General features: G+C 53.0%; 5 protein-coding genes across 5 annotated transcripts; 3 read left to right on the top strand and 2 right to left on the bottom strand.

Annotated features, from left to right (window-relative positions):
* Positions 1-48: 48 nt before the first annotated feature.
* Positions 49-1115, top strand: PG985_010138 (Superoxide dismutase 1 copper chaperone; the record flags this gene model as incomplete). Its single annotated transcript, XM_066829906.1, has 3 exons — positions 49-160; positions 311-388; positions 589-1115. 3 exons carry the CDS (start codon positions 49-51, stop codon positions 1113-1115), a joined length of 717 nt encoding a protein of 238 aa, XP_066682296.1.
* A 5823-nt stretch (positions 1116-6938) lies between these two features.
* Positions 6939-8757, top strand: PG985_010139 (Neutrophil cytosol factor 2; the record flags this gene model as incomplete). The annotated part of the gene is made up of 5 exons (XM_066829907.1): positions 6939-6953; positions 7034-7183; positions 7248-7583; positions 7644-8678; positions 8737-8757. 5 exons carry the CDS (start codon positions 6939-6941, stop codon positions 8755-8757), a joined length of 1557 nt encoding a protein of 518 aa, XP_066682297.1.
* Positions 8758-10045: 1288 nt separating this feature from the next.
* On the bottom strand, positions 10046-11601 carry PG985_010140 (uncharacterized protein; the record flags this gene model as incomplete). Its single annotated transcript, XM_066829908.1, has 5 exons — positions 10046-10365; positions 10474-10777; positions 10902-10967; positions 11039-11226; positions 11493-11601. 5 exons carry the CDS (start codon positions 11599-11601, stop codon positions 10046-10048), a joined length of 987 nt encoding a protein of 328 aa, XP_066682298.1.
* A 648-nt stretch (positions 11602-12249) lies between these two features.
* On the bottom strand, positions 12250-13498 carry PG985_010141 (uncharacterized protein; the record flags this gene model as incomplete). The annotated part of the gene is made up of 2 exons (XM_066829909.1): positions 12250-13333; positions 13401-13498. The coding sequence occupies 2 exons, from the start codon at positions 13496-13498 to the stop codon at positions 12250-12252; spliced, it is 1182 nt and encodes a 393-aa protein (XP_066682299.1).
* Positions 13499-15740: 2242 nt separating this feature from the next.
* On the top strand, positions 15741-16882 carry PG985_010142 (uncharacterized protein; the record flags this gene model as incomplete). The annotated part of the gene is made up of 3 exons (XM_066829910.1): positions 15741-15826; positions 15889-16419; positions 16474-16882. The coding sequence occupies 3 exons, from the start codon at positions 15741-15743 to the stop codon at positions 16880-16882; spliced, it is 1026 nt and encodes a 341-aa protein (XP_066682300.1).
* Between the last annotated feature and the right edge of the window lie 820 nt (positions 16883-17702).

The following is a 17702-nucleotide window of genomic DNA, read 5'->3' on the forward strand; positions in this document are numbered from 1 at the left end:
CTTGAAGCTGATGAAACTCGAAACGTTCAGACCCTCTTCAACGTCCACATGACATGTGACCACTGCATCAAGGCCGTTTCAGACTCGTTGTACAGCCTCGACGGAGTTACGAAAGTTGATGCAGACCTCAAGGATCAGCTAGTAACAGTTGAAGGGACTGGTAAGATCGCCCTTTCATCCACCCATCGCTGATGTCACCGATCACCATCGCACATACCACCCGCCTTCCCACCCTCGTTCGGATGACAGCCACGTACTTGCGGAGGAAGGGTTCTTAATCAGTCGCTAATCTACACTTCTCAAACCGCAGCTGCTCCATCTGCCATTGTGAGTGCTATCGAAGCCACAGGTCGGGATGCCATATTGAGAGGATCGGGTGCCCCAAACAGTAGGTGCAATGGAATGATTCCTCCTTATCCCATCACAGCGTGCCATGGCCCAGAAAGCTTGGCTCGGGGATGAGAGCTTTGCCTCGGATGCCTTCCGCGTCCCTATTCTTGTACTCCCTGGACGGTTGGGGATCTTCGCTGGGATTGGTTATGTTGCAGTTTGCTGACTTGAGTCTCCTCGTTCCATCAAAATTTGCAGGCTCAGCCGTTTGTATCCTCGAAACATTCCACGAGGATGAGAAAAGCGAAGTGACGCCAGAGGCCGGCAAACAAAGGGAAGTTAGGGGCCTTGCGCGCATGGTGCAAGTGTCCCCGGATACGACCTTGGTCGATCTCACATTACATGGAGTCGATGCGGGCAAATACACTGCTACCATCCGTGCATATGGCGACTTGAGTGACGGTGCAGCAACTACGGGACCTATATGGGCTGGAGGTAACGGAACCACCCAACCTAGGGGCCTACTGGGATCTCTCGAGATTGGAAAAGATGGGAAAGGCGCCGTCTTCCTAGACCACCCCTTTCAAGTTTGGGAGGTCATCGGTCACTCCATGGTGGTATCTCGCCAAGATGCCAGCGAAGGTCTTCAGAACGACGAGAATACTGTCGTTGGGGTCATTGCAAGAAGTGCAGGCGTGTGGGAGAACCTGAAGCAAGTTTGCTCCTGCTCCGGCAAGACTCTCTGGGAAGAGAGAGTAGACGGAGTCGCAAAGGGCATGATCTGAGCACAAGTGCTAGACGCCAACGAACGACAGCAGCTATACGATCTGGCTGCCATGTTAGATGAGACTCCCCTAATAGGATGGGACGAATAAAATTACCACACCTCAAGTGGATATGACATAGTCGCAAACTGATTATCATTGCGTAACGGACCCTTCACATGTTAGTCGGCTTCTAGTACCGAATCTAGATATCCGACATTGCATCATCCGCAGAGCGTGACCATTCCGTCGGGCACCATCGGTGTACGGGGAAGAAGAGATACTGAGTCACCCGACAACGTGGGCGTTGTCCTGCCTCATGCAGCGATACCTGTCATGTCAGCTTGGCGGAAATTGTCGGGGTAAGGATTGACCAATTCGAGCCCTTTAATGGTTGGCTGGAGGGGACAATTGGTACTTGGTCATAGGGGTAGCCCGATATCGTCTGATACTAATAGCGGCATCGAACGAGGTAAGCTTAATCTTTATATCTCGAACAGCCGTCTTCGGGGCCCGACAGCTTGGCTCTGTCCGCCGGGTGGTTCGATGTACTCGCGGGGAATCGAACCACCATCAGAATCAGGCCACTTGCCATGTGGTAAATGGGATGTTAAAGGGTGCTTGCTGGACAGAAGCTTGGCACTAGGCACTGCGGCCGGCAGTGCTGGGCAAAGCAAGCAATCAAGCCAGGTTCAAGGGGATTGATTCCCTACCTGGCGGTCGGCTGGTAACCGCCGGCTCACCCCATATGCAAGTATTGGGTAAGGTATGGCTCTTGGGGCTGGTTATCATCCAAGAGGCTTGGGAGCTGTGATCTGGCCCGTCTGGGTGGGAGTGGCTGGACAACCAAACATTCAAGAACACTACCTCTGGTCCCGCGGGCGCGAAGGCGCGCGGTTTGACGCAAGCTGGCACAGAGATCTGCTGCAATCGGAAACATGTTCGAGGAACGACATCTCGAGCGTCTTTGCCCACGATCTCCAACCTGATCTGCAGATAGTGTTTATCCAGTTTTAAACCTCACAACGGTCAATGAAGTGGCCTAGCGAGCTAGCCGGGCGCACCAACCAGGACTTGTCCTTGTCGTCGTCCTTAAAGCTTATCCCCTGAGCCTATCTTGCCATTCTTTCACACACTGCCAAGAACAGGACCGTGAGCAGCAGGCTCCATGCCTCCGGTTTGCTGGCTGAGCAACGGTCGTCGAAGCCCCAACTGGGCAAGAGTACGGAAAATCAGGTACGGAAACCGTGCAAGGGGAAAAACGGAGAGCCCCCACTTAGTGGTAACCGGATGCGGCTCGGAAGACAAGTGACAGATTCAAACATGAGACGAGGGCGATGCCGAGACTTGCAGTGTTCTCTCCTTACACTGTACACGTAGTTGGCTCGTTTTGTAAGAGGCATGATTGACATTTGTTCACGTCTGAAGAGTTTGCTGTCAGATCTGATATCTGAACGATTGGAAAGGTCCTGAAATCCTCTAGATCCCCCTTTAGACGACGCTGGTGCGGGGTTGCGCCATCGTGAGAGATCCTGCGGTGGTCTTGCAGAATCTCACTACCGGCAGAGGCCAAGAGGCGTGTAACGTTAGCAACTCACTACCCCTGGCCTGCCGCCTGCCTGCACAGTTGGCTGGTGGTTTTCTGTAGGTGTTAAGTAGTTTCAAGCGTCACCGCGGCAAGCGGGAGGATTGATCGTCGTTCCTACAATGAACACGAACTCCCCCAATGCAACCAATGTTAGTACTCCGTACAGAACGCAAGGATTGCCGGGAAGGGGGGCTTCCTTATGGGCTCTGCCCGTTTGAGTGAGTATTATTGGTACAACCTCATCGTAGGATTCTTCGGCGGCTGCCTGGGGCGGTTCAAATACCAAGTGCTGTGCTTTTCCGAGGTGGTTGCATTAATGCCTTCCTGGCCGTCGTCAGGGCCAACCTTGGGTCCTGATGTGGACGAATCAGACGTGTTAAATGTTCTTCGGGGATAACTTAAAGTGATAGATCTCGGGCGGGAGGATCAAAGGCGATACCAACTCCACTTTATCCTTCTAGAAATGCAAGCACTATAACAGTATACGAGGCGAGCGAGGCTGTATACTGTAGCATTGGAAACTTTGCGGCTCATCGTGGTCCACGACTATTGTCAATGAATACATTGCAGCTTTAACCGACACATTGTCCTGGAGAGGCATCTCCAGCTTTCCATACGGCCCCAGTCCCAGTGTACAGTCACGATGGATTAGCTAACCCGCGTCCTGGGCACGCGTTCGTTGTATGCCATAGCATTGCGTCTTATGCAGGCATCGCCCTTGCAAATCATTAGATCTATACTCCGTTTCACGGGCTTTGACAGGTCATTCTCGCCACAAATGGAATAGAGTCGGGTCACGTCCCAGGCGTGCCAGAGCATCGGCTTTTGCCCACGCAAGACAGTTGACAATGCATTGCCAACTTATGCAAGGGCTCCTGGCTGCTTCGAGCGAGGTTCACACCAAGCAACAGGGTAAATCAGGGATAGGGAAGCATACATGTGTGCCTGAGTCTATCTATATCTCACATCAGCGAGTCACGCAGTTGTCCACCTTCGACGGTTAGCACATACCTATTACTCGCTTAGAGTATGAAAGTCCTGATGGAACGGAAATAGGGTTGCTGCACAGGAAACAGCTTAAAGCTCGGTTGCACATCCCAAGCAATGTTTCGGCAGGCTGGACGGGACTCGGCATCCAACTTTCTGTGGCTCTGGGATACGTGCCCTGGTGGAGCTGGCAGCTGAAATCTCTACTACTGAATGGGTCTCGATGGGACCTGGCCCATCGATGTAGCGGCGTCCTATGTATCAGAAGCCATTGCCGGTTACAGTAGCTACATCCTTACCTGCCTGCTGGAAGCTCTGGGCCTAGGTAACTGCAAGCACGAGCATGTGCCATGTCTACCTCGTTCTATACGTTAGCTTATGTAGGTGATTCTTAGGTGCCTAGGCGATCAATATGCACGCAAACGACCTACTTGACCACCGATTCCTTACGTGGTGATGGAATATTAGCAACACCGCCTATTGGGGGGTTTTGAGCGCGTATCTATTCGATGACAGACTCCCAAGTCAGGTCTCCGGACAGGTCACAAAAAGGGCCAATGGGATCCAGGATTTCCGGAGCTTGGCAATGCTGCTAAAATAAAAAAGTAAGGCACGCTGCAAGGGAACCAATTGATAGGCCACCACTCGAGCTTCCCCGGTCACACAGCATAATACTCCCAGAAATCAGAGCCGGAGGAGAAAAGTGTAAATGGCCTGTAGGTAAATGCCCAACAGCCCTCTGTCAGCATGGCTCAGGATCAGGTTTCTTACCAAAATACCCTCTTGACAGCCATTGTACCAGGCGCGACATGGGGCGACAGCATCGGTACGCGCCCTTGGAACGGCTAGTGTCAAGGAGGCACGGCACCGTTTTCTAGCCCGTAGAGCCAATCAAGGGCTAGTTGGGTCACCTGGAACACTTGCTGCTTTACAAAGGACAGGGCCTGGTCCACAGCTGTTCCGAATCCAGAAGACTACAGGGTTGCCACTGTTCGCTCCCGCATTGGCTATTTTGTGGAGAGGTCGCGCAAGTGGCAGGCTGTCCAGGTCAGTTGCTGAGTTGCGATTGAAGCACTGCCTGCCGCCCAGCAGCCAGCCCCCAGGGCCAGGCAAGGCGACTCGAGGGCTCGAAGCGCTCGTTGGCCCATCTGAAAGGACTCGCTCGGTATATTCCAGCAGACGGCAGCCTCATGGGAATTACAGGACATAAGCATGGAATTACATATTACATCATGTCGTCTGAAATGGACCGATCGGCCACAGCAAACACACCAACCTCGAAAGTTTATCGCGTTGGCAATGACTAGTTGAAGGCGGCTCTTTTCCCCTTTGGTGGCTGTGATGGTTTGGAGTAAAGACAGCTCGCGACCACAGATGGCCGCCCACTGGTCCCCTTCTGCTACAGGCGGTACTGGGCAATTAGCCATTCAGCTGTAGGTGCTAAACGCACATACTTGTGACAAGAGAGACTTGGCATCATCACTTGCTGCTAGGCAAAGATGAGATTGGAAACCAGTTACCCCCAGACCTGGACCAGACCTGGCTGTATCCGATCGCTCAACAACACGCGATATAGTTCTTCAGGTAACCACCGGTCATCGGTCGTCGGCTGTTCCGAGTTCGAAGAGATCCAGGTACTAATATAGCAAAACGCATCCTTCTGGCTTGTCGTCGTTGACATGTTTTGGCCTCGGTAAGAGAGGAAAAAAGGAAAGAAGGGAGGATTCCGTCTTCCGTCAACACTTGCAGTAGGAAACCCGTCGTCACCATAAGCGCCAGCAAACAAGACTCAAGACAAGACTACCTACCTACATCCACCATCCACACACCAGCAGCAGCAGCAACCCACACCAACGCCCCCAAGTGTGCCATATCCCATACCCAACCCGTCGTGCCCTGCTATACCTTATTTTCGTTACTGCAGATTTGATCAATGTTCCCCAGGTACGTAAGCTTGCATGGCATGTATGTTTTGTAGGCACACACGGTTCTACTGGTTGCCTGAGAATCACGACACTGGAGCCCATCGGGGGGGGAAACCAAACCCCCCTTACCCCCTGTTCTCCTCTTGTGCGGCGTACGCACAGGCATCCTGATGGTTTGGTCCGCAGGGAAGACCACCGACTCCAAACTCGGTCCCCACTTCACTTACAACGGACCGTTGATCCCAGGCAAAAGGCGTTGAGTGCATACTGCTGCATGATATACCCAGCAACCCTCGCCAGCGGCATCCCAGAATTCACCATTCTTTTCCCATCTGGAGCTTCTTGGCATTGACCTGCCATTCGAGCATTCCTCTTTCCCACCGAGTCCCATATCCTCCCCGACTCAGCCACCCTCCAAGTCCCCGTACCGCGTGCTGGCTTCGCTGTCGAATTGAACCCATCCACTCCTTCTCGCACCCAACCTACTTAACTTTTGCATCCCCCTACTTGCCTATTCTCCAGCCTGACTAAATTTTCCGAGGAAATAGCAGTAGCAACTCTCCGCAAAGTCGCTATCCGGTCGACTTACCCTAATTCTGTCAGTCATTTCCGGTACACTTGGGACAAAAAGAAAGACCGAATCCGCTGTATAATCCGCCTATCACCGCTGGAATCTCTCAGCACCCTTAGCCGCCCAGAGCCTAGGTAGCAAACAGGAGCTACACCACGACACAACCATCATATCAGCTGTTTGCTCGTGGGCCGTTGTGCATGTGTACCTGCGCAGCGTAGCGACGAAAGTAATCACTCCCGCCAACAGACCCAGCCAACCAACACAGGTTCAGCGCGCTTATCCGCACCAACAACCCAAGAATCCGGGACCGATCTTGGACGGTAGCAAATCCGAGACGCAGGCACAGAAGGAGGAATCAGGATTTCATCGGAGCCTCATTCGATTTTCGCCTACTAATAATTACCACCAAGAGACCCGCGTGAGCAAGTCTTAGATTGCTCCTTAATCCGAGTCACCCGACCAAGACCAATAAGTTGCAAAGCCAAGACTGTGAGCGGGGAGCTACAAGAGCACAGAGGCTAGTCAATCTTAGAGCGAGGGAGCTGGGCCATTCATTCAAAAAAGGGCATTTCCCAGCACCCATTGGAACCCCTCCCCTAACCGCCACTACAATCGACCCCACTGGGTGCATTAGAATTTGGTTCAGGAAATCAGAGACAGGCGGGTTTCAGAAACGGCAGACAAAGTCGCAGTGCGGCTTCTTGCCTTTACGGCCTCCAGGAAAACGCATCTCAACCTTTTGAATTGCATTCCTCACACACAACTTCACCATGTCGTTGAAACAGGTATGTCCCATCCGCCCACTTTCTTTGCCATGGGTCAATCGATCCGTAGCGAGAGATAGCTCTACTGACACTCTGCGCAGGAAATCGAGACGTGGGTTGCGGCCCTCGGCCGTTACGACAACAATGAATTCGACGAAGCTCTGAAGGAATTCGACAGCATCGCCGATACCTCCAAGATCCTCTTCAATATGGGTGTTATCCACGCCACCCTGGGTGAGCACGAGAAAGCTGTAAGTCGAATTGGATGATACTACAGCTCAGCGCGAATGCACTGTTACTAATCAGCCCGACTAGGTCGAATGTTATCAACGAGCTATCCGCCTGGATCAATACCTCGCCGTGGCTTACTTTCAGCAAGGCGTCTCAAACTTTCTACTAGGTGACTTCGAGGAGGCCCTGGCGAACTTCAACGACACATTATTATACCTCCGAGGCAACACAATGATTGACTATGCTCAATTGGGTCTTCTCTTCAAGCTATACTCTTGCGAGGTCCTGTTCAACCGAGGTCTATGCTACATCTACCTGCAACAAAAGGACGCCGGTCTGCAAGACTTGCAGTATGCCGTGAAGGAGAAGGTTGTTGAGGATCACAATGTCATCGACGAGGCTATTCGTGAAGAAGCAGAGGTTTGCAGCCCTTGAACAAACTGACCCTCCCTTTGAAGACTAGTGCTAACTGTTGAATAGGGATACACCGTGTTCTCGATTCCGGTGGGCGTCGTCTACAGGCCTAACGATGCAAAGGTGCGGAATTTGAAGACCAAGGATTATCTGGGCAAGGCCCGTTTGGTTGCTGCTTCAGACCGTGCCAACGCCTTCACGGGTTTCGCTGGCTCTGAGATCAAGAACGCCGGCAAAGCTAGCGTCAAGGATGACCGCCCATCTGACAACATTTCCTTCGCTGCCACAAATCTTGTGAAGCCTGGCCTGCAGAGCCGGATGCCAGTCCCTCCTGGTGGTGGAGGAGGTGGTGGCGGAGCCAACTTCCCGCCTACTCCGCCCCCCGAGAACGACAAGCCAGCTCCCATGAGCCGTGGTGCTTCTGTCAGGAATGGGCCTAAGCCGATGCCCCTCAGGGTGAACACAGACCCAGTTAGGAACAACAGCTACACGAGGGCCTCGCCTCAGGAAGAGCGCCGAGGACCGTCACGTGCACCTTCTCGTGCAGCATCCGTTGCCACGAGGTCGCCGCCGAACCGAGGTTATTCACAGAGAGATACCAGAAGCCGCGCGCCACGGGATGACGACGGGTACCCTGATGATGTGTATGACATGTACGATGGCGGAGGTGACCCGAGAAGCAGCACTTCCACACGTCGCCGCAACAACAACCGATACGATGACGAGCCTGAGGGCAGCGACTACGATTCCTTCGATGAGGGTGACTTTGAGATGATCCCTCAACGAAGGCCGACAAATTCGATGTCTGGATCATCCCGCGGTGGCTCGAGGAGACCAGACATCCGCAAGATCCGCATCAAGGTACATTCCGAAGATGTTCGATACATCATGGTCGGTTCTGCCGTGGAATTTGCGGATCTGCAGGACCGTATTCGCGAGAAGTTTGGTCTCCGCCGCCGTTTCAAGATCAGGGTCCGCGATGAGGACTCATCGAATCCATCTGATATGATCACTATGGGTGACCAGGATGATTTGGATATCGCCATGATGAGCGCCAAGTCGCTGGCACGGAAACAAAAACAAGACGTTGGCAAGATGGAGGTAAGTTTCAATCAGAACGCTCGCAGTACTATGCAACATACTAATTTGACGATGGCAGATTTGGATTCAAGAAATTTAGACGTTTCCTATTTGAAGTTTTTTTTTGGTTACCTCTATCCACTACGATACCCAGCAGCTACAACAACCTCGACGCAACGAAGTAATGACGCACAGAAAATACGGCTCGTCCTTCAATCATATGGACGAGACATTCTGCTTGCTTTTCACCAACCAGTATATTTCTTATTTATTTTCCATTTTCTTGGGATACACACTGTGCTCCACATTTTGGGCACGCCTGCGCACTGTCGCTCGTCGTCCTATAATACTCGATGATACGAAACTTCAGCGATGTTTCAAGCCCACGATACCATACGAATGCATAGCGGCGGAGGGCCCGGGACTTGGGGGGTGTCCGTGAGCAAGAACACTGTGTCCGCGACCAGTGGCTCGCTGACAATTGCCTGGGCCCCTTATTTGTCATTTTACATCACTTCGCTTTACCTAGGCATTATACATGTTTATCGTTCCACAGCAGCATATTCCCCCATAGAACTGGAGATCGGCGAGCAATCACATATTCTTTTCCCTTCTCGCAGCCACTGTTTTCCCTTGAACTAGTAGCTAAACACGCCATTGTTCCCAATCTGGAGGCTTTCGCGTCTCGCTATCTCTTGCCTGTTTGCACATGTCCTATTTTGCCATTGTTTACAATACTGCCGACTGTCTTTACTGTTTAAACCAATTACGGTCATGGCATCGTATGATATCACTATCTGTTGCAATGTCGCCCATCTATCGGTGGGCTGGGGATGTTCTCGGAATCTACTAAAAGAACAGGGGTACTCGTGGAAGACGAGATTGGACATGACCTACATACTTATTATACAAGAACTGGCTGGGTTGCGAAAGGGGCGTTTGGGTGAAAAGGATCTTCAGCAACAACTCCTCCCTGATGGTATCACTGGCTGCACTGCACTACCTAGGGCATATATCTAATAAGAAAAAGGTGTGAAGAGAGCGGGCGTCTCCGAAAATCATGTTTATCTATCTATAACCACCCTACGTGTGTGTTTGTTGCTATGGGCGATGTATAACTATCTTCCTCTATTGGAGCATCTGTGGTTAGCCAATCCTCGAGGGCTGGTTCCTTAATAGTAGTAATCAACGGGCCCTGGTTGGCTAATCTTGACAATGAAGGGGCACAACTTGCTGATAATGATATTCTATGTGACAGTCATTTAGATAAACTTGCTTCAGATTTCACAAATTCATGTTCCATAAAGACGGTTCGTTATCGAACATGCGTGAGCACTAATCCAGACCAAGAAATCAACCCAGGGGAAGCAATAGTCCTTCCTCGTCTCCTAGAACCCCGGGAACGCAAACGGCGGGTCCAGCACCGCGCCCGAGCTGTCGGGGACGGTGCCCAGATACCGCGTGTGCAGCGTGTACAGCTCCGGGTCCGCCTCGATGGCCGCCGATGCCGGCCCCGCCAGCACGTCCTCGAGGTCCTGGCCGACGTCAAAGTACCGGCCCCGCAGGACGTGCCGGGCGAGCCCCGTCGCCAGCGCCACGCACGTCATGCCGTTCAGGTGGGGGGAGTCGTTGTAGGCGTCGACGCGGGCGGTCAGTTTGGCGGCGAGGGCGGGGTGGTCGGGGAGGGTGGTTGGGGCGTTTTTGTATTCTGGAGTCCTTCTGGTGAGCTTGTCTTTCTAGCAAGGTCCGGACACCGAGAAAGGGGGGAGGAAAAGGGGTGGGGAGAGAGAGGGGGGGAGGGAATAGTGACACCCACTGTTCAGGGTCATCTCGGACCGCACGCCGCCCGGGTGCAGCGCGTACAGGTGTATGTCGTCGAGCCCGTCGACGTCGGCCTCGCTCTGCACGCAGCCCGTCAGGTTGATGAGGGCGGCCTTGCTGGCGTGGTAGCTGGTGCTGAAGGGCACGTTGGGCAGCACGCCGGCCCGCGACGTGATATTGAGAACGCAGCCGGACCGCTTCACGCGCATGCCCGGCATCAGCAGCCGCATCAGGTAGTAGGGACCGTGCAGGTTGACGGCCAGGTCGTGGATGAAGGAGTCTGGGGACTGCACGTGCATCTGTCGCCGTATGCAAGGGGCGTTCGGCGTTGGTTAGCGGGTAATCGTGGAAGCAACCTATCAAGAAAGCAAGGGGTGAAAGACTGCCGTCAGGGGTAAAAGGGCAAACCCCGGAATAACCTACCGGTTCCAGCCCATTGGCGCCCGCATTGTTGACCAAGATATCGACCGTACCGAACGCCTCAAGAGCCTGGATATTGATAGATAGCACCCATCAGCTACTTCCTGCTCGTCCTGGGTCCGCAGAAGAAACGGGCATACCTGGCGCACAAGCTCCTCGCAGCTCGGCAGCTCCGCGACGTTGCACTGGACGGCCAGCACGTCGGCCGCCCCTAGGCCTGTAAAGTGCTCCTTGGTTGCCGGTTGCGTCTGGTTATAGGCCAAGACCATCTTCGCGCCGGCGACGGCGAAGCATTCTGCTACGGCTTGGCCTATGGCGCCGGCGGAGCCTGTTGCGATGAAATGATACGTCAGGCGTGACCATCGGCGAGTCTTCACTCCAGTTCACAGACACAGACAAAGGAGAGGGGGAAGGGGCTCGGGAGGTTAGGAAACCCATCCTAAACCACCATCCATCCTCGTCGTGATTTCTCTCTACTCTTTTTCTTTCCTTTTTCACACAAGTGCCAGACACGAAGCTGGCAGACACGGAGTCGGCAGCTGACAGAATATCGGAATGTCATATTTGGCGAGTCACATCAGCGAATGTACGCACCGGTAATCAGGGCGACTTTGCCTTGCAGGGACCCGCGGAACTTTGACGGATATATGAATGGATATACGTCGTTGTGTAAGCGAGGGGCAGGTGGTTGAGGAGCAGCCATCGCGTGCAAACAAAAAATGAAGACGGAATGTGAAGACGGGTTTACAGGCGTTTACAGCATGCAAGGGATGGGAGATACGAGAGCTGTAGGTAGGTAAGAAGAAACCCCCAAGACTGTACCTATTTCTGGAGACCAACGGATAGGTACTTGCATAGACGCATTCTCCGGCAACAAGGATGATCGGTTCGTGACCTTAGCGAAATATCCGAGAGTGCGGGGGATGCATTTTGCCGGCATGTTGACACAAACATACCAAAGTCAATTTCCACAACGTAATAAATCACCTCCTTTAACCATCAGAAATGTCGTTGTCGTTGTTACTAATTGTTGTCAACCGCAAGCGGGATGCGCATATTCGTCACCTTAAAAGAATATCATAAGTTTTGATTTCGTCGAGATGCCATGTAGTCGTAGCTAATCAACTCTCGAGCTGGTTTGCGAACCTGTAAACTCTTGACCAGCCAGCCACCTTGAACGCCTGTTCATACGCTTTTCCATACAAAAGTCCATAATGTTACAAATGTCTCTTTCTTGGAGCCAAAGACCCCTTTCCCCTCTACGACTCCCCCCTCAAATGCAACGCTCTAGGAATATAATTGTCAAAGTTCACTGCTATATGTCCGCCTCCACGACCACGGTCGCAATCTCTCACCAGGGGACCATTTGCGGCAGCATCGGGTACTCGACGCCGTCGATGATTTCGGTTCCGTACCCGACGTCGTTGTATCCCACCGAGCCTGGAGGTTCTACCATGGCGCCCAGCTCGTCCCGTTTCCAGTTGGCTCTACAGTTGCCGGGGACGTACTGGGCCGCGTCCATGAACAGGGTCATCTTGACCTCGGGGCAGTAGTCCCATATGTGCTTCCGCATCGCGGGCGTGCCCCAGATGCCGCTGTGCAGCATGACGCCGGTACCGCCCGTGTGGTAGCCCATAGGCTCGTAGTGGCCCTCGCGCCAGTCGTCGAGCCCGCTGACGTAGTCGCCGTGCTCGACGGCCTCGAGGGTGCCGTTGGGCCGGGCCGCTGCCGCTTTGTCGATCTTCTCCTTGTCTCCTGCGTGCATCTCGCCGCTGAAGGTCAGCGAGATGGTGCCGTTGGCCATCTTGGCGCCCGGGCGGTGGCCGAGGCGCTCGGCGAGCCAGACGTCCTCGGGCTGCGACCCGTCGACGCGGACCTGGTCGCGCAGGATCTCGATTATGGAGCTGACGCGGCGCAGCGAGAGGCCTCCGTTGCCGCCGAACTTGCCGTTGGGGTTCCAGGGCGCGCCGACCCAGTCATAGTCGAGGTAGTCGTTGATGTTCTGGCGGCTGTTGGCGCACAGAATGCTGTCCGTCTGGAAGACGAGCAGCCACTCGGCCGGCTGCAGCACCGTCTCGTACAGCCACAAGTTGGTCAGGAAGCGGCTGATCATCTCCTGGCCCGCCGTGCTCATGTTGGACGGGATGTAGGTCAGGTCCAGCTTGCCGGCGCTGACCTGCTCGCGGATGGCCATGGACTGGTTGATGGACCGCACCGACTCCAAGGAGCCCATGAAGCGGAAGCGCCAGTCGGGCGGGACGACAGACATGAAGTGCAGCATCAGCGGTGCCAAGATGGGGTTCTCTCGGTTCTCGATGAGCAATGCGACTTTGCTCTCGTTGTAGGGCGAGCGCACCGGCTCGGGATAGTTTAGGGATATCTTAGGCACATCTACCGTCTTGATCGTAGGTATGGAGAAGTAGAAGGCGAAGATGCTGTCGTAAGTAACCTTGTCAGTCGTCTCTGTCCACTTTCACCCCCGGAACCAAGGCGGCTACTCACAAGAAGGCGAATAATGCGCCGGCGATGCGCATCCGTCGTGTTGTGCACGACCATATCGAGTAGGCCGCCGTCTTGGATTTGTCCCATAAATGGTCCATGGTCCTCTCTTCGTGACGGGAAGACATAATAAGGAAAGACTGGGGTCAGGAAAGGAATACCAAGATAGGCATACAAGTCAACAAATGATTCCCGAGGACCTGGTTGAGGAGGGGAGAGACAGTGGGGGGAGACAGCGGGAGGGAAGTAGGGTTCAGAAGGGTTTCGGGGCGGTTCGCATCATAGGCCTTGTCTTGGAGGGTGGGATGTCTCAGCCCGCGCGGATTGGTGTGTCGTGTTATCCTACCTAGCCTCTCAATGGCTTGGGGATACCTGCGCAGAGGAGGTAGCTACGCATTTTTAGGTCGATGTGTTAGTGTGGGTGTGACAAGGTGACGCGAATTCGGTTATCATCATCAACCACTCCAAGTTGAGGACAATGTTGTGCTCCCCCAACATCAGGCTTAATTTCTGGATTCGGTGGGCGGAAATGGAGGAGCTGGCCGACGTACATCAAGAGGAATCGCATCGTGGATCCTTTTTGTTTGACAACCTTGCACGTCGTGTAAGCACTAAGCAGAGGGAAAGAGCATTGAATAATACAGCTTGACAAGGGAAGACCAGCCCTCCTGGTATGCTAAGAATAGACGAACATGCCAGAGACCCCCTGATTCGATGCTTCCAAGAATGACGGAAGTACCGCTTACTCTCCCGCCCTCCGCCTTTTCTAACAGGGGAAAGACTTAGCCAGCTGAGATATCCCAGATTTAATTGACTGTCGTGTTTTGAAACAGGACACCAGATTGTATAGGTGTGCTTACATTGATCTTACCTACTGCAACAGTTCGAGGCTTAGTGGATGTACGTACACCCTGGAAATTCTCGCATAACAGACTCGCGAGGCCGGCGGCGATTCGTCGAAATGTTTTCGTGGCCGCAGTCGATATCTCATCAACCCCGAACCAGACAGACCCCTGCGCCTATCAACCGAGCAACCGCAACCCGTCCCGCCCCCTCTCCGGAAGATCAACTTCATTGGTGGGGCGCTGTAACTGAACGCAAGCCTCGAGGCTGGCTCCGTAACATATAAAATGCATCTGTCCTCAGGCTCCTAGTGAACGCCCTCTCAGGATCTTGCCGGCAGTCACATAGACTATTTGGTTCTAGATGCTAGGATAATCAGGGTTGTTCTGATAGCCTGCTGCCTATTGCTGCTCGTATATTCCCCCAAACTTTACCACCATCACCCTCCAATTCGTATCGAACGATCATACTGCCGCCACTCAAGACGTTGCTGATGTCATTGTTGTATGACCCGGCCCATCCTGGGCGGCGCAGGCTGACATGCACGAGATATCCCTCATTTACTGCTGTTCGAGAAGGGCTGTGGTACGATAGTATAGGGCTCTGATGATAAACTGAGACGAACTGAGTGGTGGTAGCCTTTTGATCAGGCTTGATCCCTCATCTCCCAATCTCCACGGCTTCAAACCCCATATCAGAAGCCCCGTCTGTGCAACGAACGATGCATATCAGCTGAAAGTGTAGCTGAACGCCATGGGTGCAGCACCATATGTGTGGTTTCTTGCTTCGAGTGATAAAAAAAAAAAGAATACATGCCAATAAATTGGCCGAATGGGGGTTGGGACTAAAAATGGTGAAATGCTTATTCCGCTGCCTTCCATGTCACACATGCAACTACCATCCATGGCAAGAGGTACACCCTCAAAAAGTCCCAAAGGGTTCGCCCAAGATGCACACAGGTAGCTCTTTTGGGAAGACGACTCCAAACCTTGACTATCTCCTAGTTTCTGGTCCTATTAACACGAGCCTTTGACTACTCCACTAGCATCAGCAAGACGCAAGAGGCATGCGTCCGCCGGTTTGGCTTAGAAGGGCGAGAGCTGGAATCCTGATCCTCTACTAAGCCTTGCTTGTTATTCCGTATTACTGCTTTTGCCGTCAGATTGGATTCAATTGCCTGTTGCCCCCGTCCTTGTTTTGTGGCATCAGTCATCAGCCACCCAGTCGGCTTCATTGCGACAACAATGCTGTCAGCCCAGATACCTCACATCCTCGGCGCCCCATCCTAGTTCTGTACCACGTTGTCGTGAGACAGACAGTTTGCGATTCGGCATACGCGAACCGCATCACCTAATCCCTTTTCTCCTTCTCCCTTGGCACACCTTGTCTGTCTATCTCTCTCTGATTCCTGACCTTTCGTTGCACTCTTTCTTCTTGACTGATCAGCCGACCTTGCGAAATTCCCTTGCGCGCACTTTTCGGTGCCTACCACACGCCGCCATGGCAGCCTCGTTGCGCAGTTCGTTGGTTTCCCTATTTCACCTGAACAGGACCAGAATCCTCGTCGTGGTTTCGTTGGCGATAACGTATGTTATGTTCTTGACTCCCCATTCTTTCACGCCTTGTCCACTAACCTCGCAACTCCAAGTTGGTTCATCGCCGGGCTCATCCCTCATTATAAGCCCAAGATAGAGGCCCATTTCAAGTCGAGGCTAGACGAGGCGCGGCAAAGGATTCCATCTGTCAAAATCGATTGGCATCCCAACCGGGATGGGAACGACTTGCGTAAGAATTACAATACGTCCAAGGTGGCGCTCCTGATCGAGCCGCGCCCGCTCCCCCATCTCGTGCCCCAGATCTTGCACATGATCACCGTGGTTCCTCCAGACTGGCGCTTCGTGTTCGTCGGCTCCAACAAATCCGCTATCAGCGTCGGTCGCAGCTTTGCCACCAAGCACCAGCAGGCCATCGGAAAACTGGACCTCATGGTGCTCCCCGAACCTTGGGAGATCGACAGCAAGGAAAAGGTCCATCGGCTCCTGACAGACAAGCGTTTCTATGCCGAGTTTCTAACTGGGGTGGAGTGGCTCTTGAAGTATGAGTACGACAGCATCCTTTGCGCCAACTCGAACGAAAGCTTGAATGAGTGGTTGCATTGGGACTGGGCTGGAGCGCCAAGGTAACTTATACACCAGCATTCACGCATTAGTTCCGCTGACTGACCGTGAAACAGAACGGCGGATGACAAATTCGCGGGTAACGGCGGCCTCTCTCTGAGAAAAGTATCTGCTATCCAACGAGTCCTCAAGATACAGGAACGACAAAACGACACACAACCAGAAGACGAGTGGTTTGGGCAGAGGGTCTCGGTCCTACCTGGTGCCCGGGTCGCGTCCGCAGCAGACGGTCAGTTGGCGGTTGAGGACACTTACATTCCGAACCCTATGGGCTTCCATGTCCGAGATGGGGGCAATACGCTTACGCCTGCGGTCTGGAACAATCATGCCCAGCGAAAGGAAATCTTCGCCTACTGCCCCGAGCTGAGCCTCATTATGGATATGAAACTCGAACGCGAGCGGTGTTCTAATGACGACAAAGAAGGTCACCTCGTGGGCCCTACAAGTGACGAGGATAGATCTTGAAGACGTTACATTAAGGCCTTGATGCACAGTTTTCCATAAATAGCACGACAAGACTGTTACCGGAAAAACACCAAGCAAGCAGTCTCTTCTGGGGTAAAAGCAAGGTTCAGAAGCCACATCAGACCACTCACCCAGCACAGGCTGAATTATTGCCAGAAGTAGCAATAAAACAACAACACAATGCCCAGCATTTATGCCAAGCGAAAGTAAGATACTGACACGATCAAGGTCGCATAGTACCTTCGAGTCTGCACATCTGGCTATCTGGATCCAAACAGAAAGAACCTTCTGTTGGGATGCCGTTCAAGCCGATTCTTGAATAGACCACGAACCCCTTGAGAGGGTGGTCCAAAGCGAATTGCAATGCAACAAATATGCACAGAAGGCTTGTCGAGGAGTCGGAGCGAGAGCATGCGAGAATCATGGGTGACGGTTGCAAAGCTCGCTCCCTGCACTGGTGGCTAGAGATGTCGTCGTTCCATTACATTGGCACGCCATGGACACGTTCCCTTGATCAACCAGGAAGAGCAGATGTCAATCATGACCATCATGGTGGTCGTCAAGAAGAATATACCTATACCACCTCTATTAATGGAACACGGTGTTTTTTTTGTGCCGCGCTTCGTCATCGTTGTGCATGTCGCATGCGGATGAGCTCAAGTTGCATTAACGGGCGAACTCGTCACCCGAATTAACATGACCGCGACAACGAGGTAACGATCCATTCAGGCAGTTTATTTGCTGATTGGCGTACTTGCTACATAGGTTCCCAATGAGATGCTGCACTGAAACGGAAGTAAGCGAAGTGTGTGCTGGATGG

Source organism: Apiospora marii, assembly GCF_038362585.1.
Source record: "Apiospora marii strain CBS 49790 chromosome Unknown utg000006l_segment0_segment0, whole genome shotgun sequence".
In the NCBI taxonomy this organism is placed as follows: domain Eukaryota; kingdom Fungi; phylum Ascomycota; class Sordariomycetes; order Amphisphaeriales; family Apiosporaceae; genus Apiospora; species Apiospora marii.